Source organism: Macrotis lagotis, chromosome 3, assembly GCF_037893015.1.
Source record: "Macrotis lagotis isolate mMagLag1 chromosome 3, bilby.v1.9.chrom.fasta, whole genome shotgun sequence".
NCBI classification, from domain to species: Eukaryota; Metazoa; Chordata; class Mammalia; order Peramelemorphia; family Peramelidae; genus Macrotis; species Macrotis lagotis.
In genome coordinates, this window is record NC_133660.1 from 215,889,721 (window position 1) to 215,902,596 (window position 12,876).

Below are 12,876 nucleotides of genomic sequence, written 5' to 3' on the forward strand. Positions count from 1 at the left end.
ACTAAGAATGATTATACCAAAGAGGTCAAAATTTTTCTTCAGGGAAAGGGAGTGATCAATGTAGGACTAACATTACATGTTGTAAAATATACATAGGGAGTAATGGGTTGCCCATCACTGAAGGTGTTCAGATGAAAGTTAGGTTGTATAGTTGTTAGTGATGCTGGAGAAGAACTCCTATTTATATTTAAAAAGGGCTAGTTGCCACAGGTGTCTCTTAACAAATCTGAGAATACAGAATTTTATGATTTCTAAATGTGGAGATGAAGAAAGTTTTCATAGAAGATTTAACATTTAATCTGACAACCTTAAAGGATAGTATTTGGTGGTTTTAGCAGGCAGAGATGAGGTCAAAAAGCTTTTTCCAAGGAATAGTTTCAACCAAGACCCAGTGGCAGGAAAGTACAGCTTATTCTTAGGAATCAGACCAAAATTTGACTATATGGTGGAGTATATGAGGGGCGATATGAGGGAGAAGGGTAGAAAAATGAAATGATACTTAGATGGCAATGTTCCTGGTTATTTCACTAGAGCTGATATTGAATCAAAACAAAAGTGAAAAAAAAATTCCTACCTGCCCTCAATGGGCTTATGTTTAACTTGAGCATGAAGGACAAGTTAGGGAAGCAGGTACCCAGGATGAGCATTACAGTTACAAACCAACTGGATATTGGGAAATTTGAATAGTTATTTAATGGTTTTCTCTGTTTCCTATAGATCATCAGATTATGGGACCTCCTATACCAAACTCAACTTACAACCAGGCATCACTACAGTGATTGACAACTTCTACATTTGCCCTACAAACAAGAGAAAGGTATGAGACCTTCTTTATTATTTATAATCAATTCACTTAAGAAATTTAAACTGAAATTCACTGACTTCAGGGGAGAATTTGCTTGGTAGAAACATAATGGAGTCATTTTATAGCAATAGGAATACTTGCTTTGAAACTTTTCTTGTGTAACCTTGTCTCTAAGATTCTGAGCCATGTGGTCACAGTTTGCTATCTCATTCTTATGGGTTAATTGATCCATGAAGAATACTGTTGAGCATTTATTTAGCAGTGTTGTTTTGTCTTGTACCTACTGAGAAGACATGTGCAGAGAGAAAAACATAGACACATTCATGCAACCGTGGTGAGTTATCCACTCAGAAACAGAGATAGACAAATACGTGTGGTGATAGACGTGATTAGACAATTGTGGAGGCAGAAAAACTCATGCCTGTGAAAATGAAGGCTAAGTGAGAGAAATTTTAGAACAAGTATAGTATTTACAGTAGATTTAGTTTGGAAAGAAAAACATATCTGTTTGTTTGGGAATTTGACATATTCAAATATCAGCCATGAACATTCAGTTGATTGGGAATGGATGTAGTCCGATTTCTCTGCTAGTCATTATTGTTCATATTTCCCATGTATTGAGCATCATCTTGATCCAAGGCATATTAGAGGATTCTGTTTTTTTAATGTTCTACAAGACAGATAACTGCTTTCTTGTTCTTTGAACCTGAACTATCTCCTTGCCTCTCTAGACTATCCCTGGCAGAAATCAACTTTAAGCGTAAGCAAAAGACATCAACTCATTTCAGGCACAATTGACTTTGGTTTCTTTCCCAAAGAACTAGGAGAGTGATCCAACTCCAGGTACTCATTTCCTCTGCCTCTGGATGAGGAGATAAAATCTGAGAGTGACTTGAGTGGATTGAGGCTAATATAAGCTGCTCAGTGACCTAAGAAAATGAGCCATCAGGAAGAAATGAAGTCAAACCATGACCTTGGATTGTTTAGATTCTTAACATCTGAACATTGTACACACCGATATGTGTATCTATTTACATGTTTACATGTACATGAATTTATATGTATACACGCATAGCTAAATTTTATTTTATACACATTTGTATATGTGTGAGTATATATGTATTATATATTTTATATAATATGTATTTCCATCAGTAGCAGAGCACTAAGTCCTCTGAACCTTATAATTTTAGTGAGGCACTTGAGGTAATGAATAGTTAAATGACTTCTCCTGAAGCACATAATTCCAATATATCTGAAAAAGAACTAAACTTGCATTGTGTTTGTTTGTTTTTACTTTTGCAAGGCAATGAATGGGGTTAAGTGACTGGCCCAAGGTCACACAACTAGGTAATTATTAAATGTCTGAGGTTAAATTTGAACTCAGGTCCTCCGACTCCAGGGCTGGTGCTTGATCTACTGTGCCTTCTAGTTGCCTCTTAAACCTGTCTCTTTCTAATTTCATAGCTTGCTTTCCAATGTACTCATCATTTCTTTGTTGTTTTATGGTTCACAAAATGTTTCCCTCACCAATGTCATGTGTTAGCACAGATTTTATTAGACCTGTTTAGAGAAAAGGAAACTGAGGTTCAGAAAAGGCCAGTGGTCACAACAAAGATGGCACATCAGCACAGAACTTTGAAAAATCTGTTATATGTTTCAACTTTGTGAACTTTAGCCAGACACAAGGCCCTATTCAGAGCAGTTTCAGGGTACATTAGGATTCAGCTGCTAAATAACATTCCTTCAGGCTGCCTTGATATGCTTGGCTTTATTTTTAACAGGATGTCATCTTTTTTTAAGTACTCCTATTTTCTTAAATGGACTTTTTATTGCTTGTAAAAAGTGGTCTGATTGACAGACTTGGAATTGAACTTAGGCAGAATGGAATGTAGAGAAGCAAGAAGGAAAAAAAAAGATTTTTTCTCATGCAATGAATGTGCCATGTTGAACAAGAAGGTGTCAGCAGGCAGATGAAGTGATGCAGCTTAAGTAGTTACAACTTTCTTGGTCCCTTGGATAAGAAAATAACAAGTTGCTCCTTTGCAAATGGCCTATGACAGCTAGACTAAACCAGCCCCTTCCCCTAGTCCTTAATCCTCTCTGCTGTAGTCAACTTCTGTACTTAGCACAACACTTGGTGTGATAAACACACAGTAAGTCCCTAATATTTATTGACTGGCTAGATGGCCAATTTACAGGGACTAACTTCATTCTTATTGTGAAACTCATTTGAACTATCCTTTCTTTCCCCCCTAATATCTTTCAAAATATCCTGAGGTCAATGAGGTTGAATTTTTAAGACAGGCCTGGTGAAAATTTCCAGTCATTTGGAGTACCTTATTATTACAGATTCATCCACTATTTTGAAAACAAAACCTCATCCAATTGAACAGTATAAAGGATTCACTACAAAAAGAAATGAGACTGAAACATATGTGATTCTTTGGTCACCTATTCTGAGGTCTATGAACTGGGAAAAAGTGTGAGAAATCATTTCTGTAAGTGAAGACAGAGCTGTAATACTATTGTGCCTAAGGAAAAGTTATTATGGGAAGGTGAAATAGAAGTAGAATAAGTGATGATAATCCATAGGTCTAACAGGGATGAGGGACAGCAAAAGTGAGAAGAATTGTGGATTCTGGCTTGAAGAAGGCACCAGAGCTAAATGTTCAGTGTATCTAGAGAAGAAGAAAGTGAGTGACAGCAATAGTGGTATCTACAGGGAGCTATTACACCAGCCCCAGGGTAGAAAGCCTATGATCTACCTTAGGAAGGAAGAATATCCAGCCCTCCCTTTAAGTAGAACCTCTGGGCCAAAAGCTCAAATTTTGTTCTACTCTTCCTAAACTCTGTACTTCACATTACTCTGCTTTGCCAAAACTAGTATAAGGATTTAATATCAGACAACTGATAAACTTAAGTTTAGTACAACATGTCATCCACATTCACCCACAAAGCCTGTCTCTTATAATAGTCTTGATTTCACTCATTTCTCTCAACTTCCCTTTTGCCTCTGGCCAGGGTGCTGACATCCTTTCCAATGTCTCATCTTTCAGAAACTCCTAGTCTTAAATCCAAAACTCCTCAACAAATATAAGTTCAAGCAGGCATGTTTAGTCAAAAGTGACTCAGAAAAGACCTGGACATTCTGGTGACTCATTATGAGTCAAATCCTAGGTTAGAACATGGGTTTCCTTCCCCAGGGGGCGGTATAAAAGCAACCTGTGTGTTCCACTCTTGCTATCCCTGCTCCAGATACAGTGAATGGTAGTTAGCTCTGGTGCCTTCTTCAAACAAGGATCTATAATCCTTTTCCCTTTTGCTGTCTCTCATCCTTGTTAGACCATCCTGTAGATTATCACCTCTTACTTTACTTCTATCCCACCTCCCCACCCAAACCTCCCTACATTCCCAAAACAAAAGTAATATGATTTTAGGCTTTCGGTTATATCTATTTAAAAAAGTAGTTTCCAGAATGAAAAAAAAAAAAAAAACAATTCTCTCTGCCCTCACTACAGCTCATATGAAATAATGGCGTCATTTCTAGATATCACATTGTTGCATTTTTACATAGTTTTCACAAGATGACATGGACTGATGAGGACTGATGAACTTGTCATATGAGCATTGTTTGGAAAATAAACCAAGAATGTTTAATATAGAGGAAGCAGGAGTTGAGGGGTTGTTTGAGGGAACATAATATTTTCAAGTGTAAAGGCTATTTTGTAGAAGGATTTATTGAACTTGTTCTGCTTTGACCAAGAAAACCAAGTAAAGAACAGTAGAATAAGTTGTAGAGAGAAGTTTCTGCCTCAAAAACATTCCTATACTTAAGAGTTGTTCAAAGTGGACTACCTTAGGAGGTGATGTGTTTCCAGTCCATGGTGATTTTCAACCAGAGTCTGGATGGGCCAATTGATAGGACAATTATATTAGAAATCTCTATAGAAATACAAGTTTATCTGCATAGCCCTTCCAACTCTGAGATTTTATAATTCTGAATTATGGTCTGTATCCTTGTACCATCCTTGAGGAATTTAGACCTCATTATTTTCCATACATTCTCAGTTCCTAGTATACTTATACTTTAAGGAGGAAGCAGGGATGTCATCATTGTGAGTACTCACAGAGATACAAACCGAAACCCTGAAGTTTTAATGAGTTTCTGTAGAACCTTCCTTGCCATGTCCTATTCATTACATGCGTTCCAATCTTTTAGTGATAACCTTCTTCTAATTTCTCCCGATCAGGCAACCAATAACAGAATCACCACGTATGGTCAGATCTATGTCAAAAGCTTTATTACCTTCAAAAGATGTACCAGAGCTTCCACTGTCTTAGTAAGGCCCTGAAAAATCTTTGTTTACTGCCAGAACATGATGAGACCACAGCAAAATTTTCTATCCATTATACCTTTGAAATCTTGGGCAAATAAGTGTATGTTCCTTATGTAAGTTTCAGTTTCCTCATGTGAAAAATGAAAAGATTAATCTAGATGATTTCTTTTTTTATTAAAGATATTATTTGAGTTTTACAATTTCCCCCCTCTCACTTCCCTCCCCCACCCCCCCACAGAAAGCAATCCATCAGTCCTTAACCTGTTTCCATGTTGTACATTGATCCAAATTGAGTGTGATGAGAGAGAAATCATATCCTTAAGGAAGAGACAAAAAGTCTAAGAGATAATAAGATCAGATAGATGATTTCTAAAGTTTCTGCTTGTAGAATATTTGCACTATGATAACCTGGTAGATAATAATAAGAAAAATCACTTTTATTTATATATATTCATGGTTTAATATTTTTTACATATTTCTGCATTTCAGACCCCTCACAACTTTGTCAGGTTATTAGAGCAAGTGTCATTATCCCCATATTGTGGATTAAAAATCTGAAGTCTGAAGATGAAGGTGGAGTTAGGATTCAGAATCATTTATGGCTTGGACATCCCTTTTCTGGGATGCTATTCTTGTACTAATAAACATTTTTTACTATCTGGTAGCAAAATAAGAGAGAGAGAGAGAGAGAGAGAGAGAGAGAGAGAGAGAGAGAGAGAGAGAGAGAGAGAGAGAGAGATGAGGAGTGGAGAAGTAGGAGAGGAGAGAGGAGGACAGGGGAGGAAGGGGAGGGAAAAGGAGGAGAGGGAAAAGGAAGGGAGTTAAGTAGAGGAGAGGTCAGGGGAGGAGGAGTGGAGAGTAGAGACCAGGGGAGGGAATGAGATGGAAGGGAAATCTATCTGGAGCTAAAAAATGATGGAGAGCTTCATGGAAGAGGTTACATTTAAGTTGGTCCCCAAAAGATGATAGAAATAAACCTTTTCTGCTTACAGAGAAGTATAACAAATGGCTTGAATAAGTTTTGCAGAGTTTGAATCTCTATTAATTTTAAATAACATGACATATAGTTTCTTTCACTTTCTCAAAGAAATTTCCCAAATTGTTTAAAAATATTCAAGTGATATGTATGTGTAAAGACCTAGTATTCAGTAAAGACAGCATCCAGTTCCTTTTAAGATCAACTAACTCAGTCATATCCAGAGAACATTCCTGCAAATTGATTCTAGCCTTTGCATAGTACAGCTTTCACAATTATGACAATGATTCTGATTGATCATTCACAGAACATGGGAAGAGCGACTCATCATTATAGTAGCAACAGCAGGAAAAATAAAACTTGACTTTTACTTAGTTTTATGTGTTTGTGATAGACTTCATAAACATTATTTCACTTGAGCATTGCAAAAAATAACCCAGTGAGATAGGTACTACATATATGTTTTTAATGGATGAGGAAACAGAGGCTGACAGAAATTAAATAATTTGTCCATAGCTGTCATGTAACTAGTAAGCACTCAATTTTGGGACTTTTGAGCTTTGTATGTCATAATATATTGCTGTAAGTGATAGACTGTGCAAATGCCATTGTGAAAGCGGCCTAAGGAGTGATGGGAAAATGCATTAAATATATTTGTACGTAATGTCAGCCAACAAAGAACAGGGAAGTTTGCAAGGACACCAGATTTAGAAAAATAGACAGGGAATCACAAAATCATAGAAATCAATTCAACAGACAATGATTTTATAAAAGCATTCAAAACAGAGAATGGGAAACAACACTCACAGAGAAAGATGAATAAAAGCATTTATAAGATAAGATAATCATTTGACTCCTTGTTCATAGGAATAGTGCCTTTATTCAGCATGAAATTACACAGGTATTGGAGATGGGTGCCCTAGGAAACCAGGGGGTTTCCTAGGGATGGGGATGGGCACAATAGCAGCTTCATGTTATCATTACAAGGATTAGTGGATTGTGAAACAAATTTCTTATGGGTATCATTGACTATAAATGATATTAAGGACAGATACAAGAATGTTTGTCATTTCCATGCTATGGGGAACTTAATGTTTTTCTTTTGAGGTAAGAACAAGGATGAAACAATATGTTCTCATCTTGTTTTAAATATTAATAAACATCAGTTTTCTCCCCCTTTTAAACTTCTCTGCCATTGGGGAAAAAACAAAACACTAAAGCTAAACTGCTTTAACAAATGTTCATAATAAAGAAAAACAAATTCCTGAAATGTCCCTGTACAAAAATATTTCTCACTTTGCATGCTGAGTTCATCACCTCTTTTTTTAATTATTTTTTAAATTTTTATTTAAGATAGTGGGATTAAATGATTTACCCAAGGTCACACAACTAGGAAATTATTAAGTGTCTGAAGTTACATTTGAACTCGAGGCCTCCTGACTCCAGGGTCAGTGCTCTATCCACTGCACCACCTAGCTGCCCCTCATTACCTCTTGATTTGAAAAGAGATAGCTGGTTTTATCATTAGCCTTCTAGAATCATAGATGATGATTTAACTCTCCTCTGCTTCGCTATGCATCTGCTCAAAGAAATTTTTCTAGGTTCCACTGAGACTATCTCTTTATCTTTTCTTCTAGCTCAGTAGTATTCCTTCACATTTATATTTCATAATTTATTCAGTTGTTCCCCAATACATGGAAATCCCCTCATTTTCCAGTTCTTTGCTACTAGATAATCTAAATACTTTTGTGCCTACAGGTCCTTGATCTTTCTCTAATCTTTTTAGTTAGCTTTGCAAAGCACTTTCCCGTCTCCTATATGTTTGAATTAGATGCTAAGTATTCCCTACAAAGTGTGACAATTAATGTTACATTCTTTATACTTAACTCAGACCAATCCACCACTACTGATCCAGTCAGTGTAGGAAGGAAAATATAGAATATGATTAGGTGGCATAGTGAAAGAATAGTAGATTTAGAGACTTAATCCTGGCTTAGGTACTTAATGGCTATGTGACTTTTGGTAAGCCAATTAACCTTTCTCAGACTTAGTTTCCTTAACTATGAAATAGGAATGAGAATACCTACTGCACAGTATTATCATGAGGATCAAATGAGATAACACGTATGAAATAATTTACTAACTTTAAAGCCTCATAGAATAGGTAGTTATTAAATATTAGCTCTTTTCATTATTTATTCCCTAGGCTCAAGACTGCTTATTGCTTTAATTTGAGTTGTTGCGAACTTTTCTTTCATATATATATATATATATATATATATATATATATATATGTATATATATATATACGTGTGTGTATACATATATATATACACTATATTTCTATATTCTATATTCATGTTAGTCTTTGTAGTAGTCTTTGTTTTATTTATCCTGCTCTACTTTCCTTCTCTCTGCAACAGTTTATACAAATAGTATATTCTTTTTTTTTTTTAGGGTTTTTTTGCAAGGCAATGGGGTTAAGAGGCTTGCCCAAGGCCACACAGCTAGGTAATTATTAAGTGTATGAGACTGGATTTGAACCCAGGTACTACTGACTCCAGGGCTGGTGCTTTATCCACTGCACCACCTAGCCGCCCTAAACAGTATATTCTTGAGGAAACCATACTAGCTTGTGATGGTCATTTCTAGGTAACCACTCACTATTCCTTTTATAGTATGTTCTAGAATTTTTCAAAGAAGCTTGCTAATAGGATTATTCCTGCCAATATCATTATCATTAATTTTTTAATTTTATTTGTTAATTAATTACATTTGTTCCTTTTTAAACAATTAAATATTTGCTTTTTTTTTACAATCCTGCCTTACTTCCTCTCTACCAATTTTTTTTAAATTGACAGTTGCAGTGTACCCATCATATTTATCACTTTTTTAGAGTTCAGATCCTAGAATTAGGAATTCAAATCCAACCTTAGACACTTAAGAAGGTATGATCCTGGGAAAGTCATTAAACCTTTGTTTTCTTCAATTTCCTAATTTGAAAAAATGGAAATAATAATAGTACCTATTTTGTAGTGTTGTTGTAAGGATCACATAAGATAATACTTATAAAGCATTTAGCATAATGTCTAGCTTATGGTAAGCATTCTATAAATGTTTCATCATCATCGTCACCACCATTATCATAATCATCATATTATTATCCTTATTATTCAAAATTAAATTAGAACATAGTACATCTGAGCCACGACACTTGGGCAACCAGAACCCCAAAAGACAGCTAGTGTCTCTCTTTCTATTACCCTTCTTATCTTAGATGCACATTCCTTATTAGTCATTTTGTTTCCTTTCTTTCTAATCTAACTGTTCCATTTGGTAGAGAAAATGGAAGCAGAGTCAGAATTATGGAATTTTGACTTTTCTCCCATTGTCCATAATCATCTTTCCATTCATCCCAAACAATGGTCCTTTCTTTCTTTGATTCTTTTCTTTAAATTAATTAATTTGTTTATTTAAGGCATTTATTTATTTAATCTATTTATATATTTTATTTATTTAAGGGGAGAAAATTGATTTTATTAATATTTGAAATGAGATGACAAGATATTTTCTCATCCTTGTTCTTACCTCAAAAGAATTAATTAATTAATTCATTTATTTAATTAAGATTATTTAATTAATTAGTTGATTTAAAATATATTTACTTCATGTATTTAATTTTTTATATAAAATTCATTTATTAATCAATTATTTATTGATTAATTAATTGTATTTATTTATTTTAATTTTTATGTATTTAAGGAAATGGGGTTTGAGTGACTTGTTCAAGGTCACAAAGCTAGGCAATTATTAAGTGTCTGAGGCCAGATTTGAGCTCAGGTCCTCCTGACTCCAGAGCTAGGGCTCTGTCCATTGTACCACCTAGCTGCCCCTTGCTTCTTTTCTTTTCTCCAATATGTTTTTTTTAGTTTTTGCAAGGTAATGGGGTTAAATGACTTGCCCAAGGCTACACAGCTAGGTAATTATTAAGTGTCTGAGGTCAGATTTGAACTCTAGTACTCCTGACTCCAGGAACAGTGTTCTATCAATTGTGGCACCTAGTCACCCCTCCAATATGTTTTTAAATTCACATATTTCTGTTTTTTTTTATTAATTTCCCCTACAGCATGCACTAATTCTTATCTTTAGCACTGTTAACTCTTATTAGCACCTATTTTTTGTTTCTGTCATCTACATTTTTCTTAAGAAACTTTAAATTAGCTTCTTTATTGCATCTTTATTGACTTCACATTATTCTTCCTTTTTTCTTTGAAATTTTTTTCCATTTTATAATTTCTGAACTTTATTCTTAAGAGCTCCTCATGACACCACTGTTAATATCTTTTAGAGTATTTTGATCTATATTCTAATACCTATCATTTCTCTGAATTCTTTTAAATCTACTCTCCAACATTTGATGTTCTAAGGTTCAAACCTGATCTGATCTGCGTTTGCAATCCCTCCCATCTCCTTCCATCTGTCCCATCCTGTGCCCTAATAGCATTAACATTTTCTGAACAACTACCCTTGTCTGGGATTCAGTTACCTCTTCTGTAAAATAAACATGTTGGAATAGATGACCTCTATCATCCTATTCAGCTCAGATGTCTGAATCCATGAGTTAGAGGACATTCTGAGAGGGAGGGAATGCTATGGTATGAATGAGAGCCAGACAAAAGAATACTGGGAATTAACAAGAGTAATGGGATGTAGAAAATAGATAGGGCCTCCTGAGGGATTTGAGTGAATGCCAGGAAGCAGACTCATGTTGGCCATAATGAATTCTCAATTAATAATATCATGTTGTCCTTTGTTTTCCGCAGCAATGATTGCCATCAGAGTGTGGGTTGAACAGCTCTCTTTTCCACATAGCTTAAGCACAGAGGCTCACCATTTATTAATTACCTAAACAATCAACATGTAAAAGAGAATTTAGCCTTTTCTATTCTGCAAGAATGGTTCAAGCTATCTTTCTCATTATCTTTTCAAGAAGAAGAGAGAGCTGAATCTAGACTTAAAGCATCTCTTTGAGGAAAAAAATATCTTATAGAAATCTTTCCCTCTCTTTTCTATCTTTACTTCCCACCTGCCCCCAATTCACAAGTGATATGATTTCTTTTTGCTTAATCTAGATTGTAACTCAGTATTTCAGTAGAACTCTAGACCTGGAATCTGGAAGGATTGATTTCAAATCTAACTTCAGACACTAACAACACCTGTGACCATGTGCTTCCTTAGTCATTTAACTGATTTTAGCTTTAGTTTCCCCCACTGTAGATGAAAGATAATAATACTTATCTGGAAGGGTTGTTGTGAGGATAAAATGAGATAACATTTGTACTGTTCAACCTTCAACTGCAATATAAAACTGCCATCATCATTATCATCATCATCATCATCATCATCATCATCATCATCATCATCACCACCACCACCATCGTGATCATCATCATCATCATTGTTGTTGTCACCTTTGTCATTATTATAATGCTCATTCTTCTTAGCATTTTGTTTGAATCTTTCCATAAAAACCTGGAAGGAATTACAGAAGTCATATGATCTAACTCCATTAATTTTTACAAATAAAGGAAACTGATATATGGATGTTAAATGTGGTCTAGGATCACATGGCTAGAAAGTGGTAGGACTGATCATTGAATCCAGACCCTCTGACTTCAAATCCAACTTCCTACTATGATATGGTATCTGGATTTTGTACTTTTGTCATGCCACCACTTTATAAGTATTTATTAAGGATTGACCTTGTACCAGCCACTGACATACAAAAGAGTAAAATAGTCCTGTCCTTTAAGGATCTTTCATTCAGAATGGATAGGGAAGCTTGTACACAAATAAATATATTCAAGATAAGTAAAAGACAAATGCTAGCTGGTTTAGTTAGGGGAGCACTAGAATTTGATGGGATTAGAAAAGACATTATATAGAAAGTAGTTTTTGTGTGGAATCATTTTCAAGTTAGGAATTCAATGAACAAGTGAATGAGTGAGTAAGTAAACGAAGCATTATAAATCTCAGGAAAGAAAGGATAATTTCCAGATTTGATAAGATCTAGGCAAATGCCGACAGATGTTGTCTGTAGATGGAGGGTCATGTGTGAGGAATAATAAGAATGCAAATTTCATCAGATTATGGAGTATGATTAGGTGAGTAATATTTAATGAAACTTTAATGTATATCATAGTTAATTAGCTACTTGTCTTTTTTCCTTTCACTCAACTACAAGTTTCTTGAGGACAGGACCTGAGTCTTATCTATTTTTTAGTACCATTGTACAAAATAGTAACATGTATATTGTAAATTACAATAACTCTTCCAATTTACTCCAACAAAATCTAGTTGGTCACTGAGATCCTTTCCAGTTCTCATTTTTCTATAATAATATGCTTTTATGAAATTGAATGAGAGGTCTTCTAATACACCTTCTAGCTCTAACTCTATGATCCAAAAGACTAGATGCGTCTTTTAATAGCCAATTCCATCAACTGGCAGTGCCTATGCAAATAAGGCATTAAAGACCATTTATTTTCCTCTGCTTTATAAAATATGCTTTATATTTTCAATCATGGAAGCATCATTACTTAAGAAAATCCTTGATAAAATTTCCTCTCTTAATTCACCTCCTGATGAAGCTCACAAGTCTCATGCCTTACTAGATTGTATGAATATTGGAAGGTCAAAAAAATCAATCCCTTACTTTCCAGTCCTCTGGAAACTAACCTTTTTAAAACTCATAA

The 12,876-nt window shown here is 34.9% G+C and overlaps 1 protein-coding gene across 3 annotated transcripts in view; it reads left to right on the forward strand.

Moving 5' to 3' along the window:
- SORCS2 (sortilin related VPS10 domain containing receptor 2) overlaps positions 1-12,876 on the forward strand; it is a 1,216,578-nt gene that overhangs the window by 710,729 nt on the left and 492,973 nt on the right. For all 3 annotated transcript variants that reach the window (XM_074229834.1, XM_074229835.1, XM_074229836.1), the window contains exon 3: positions 718-817. In XM_074229834.1, the coding sequence (XP_074085935.1) occupies positions 718-817 (100 nt within the window). The remainder of the gene's footprint in view (positions 1-717; positions 818-12,876) is intronic.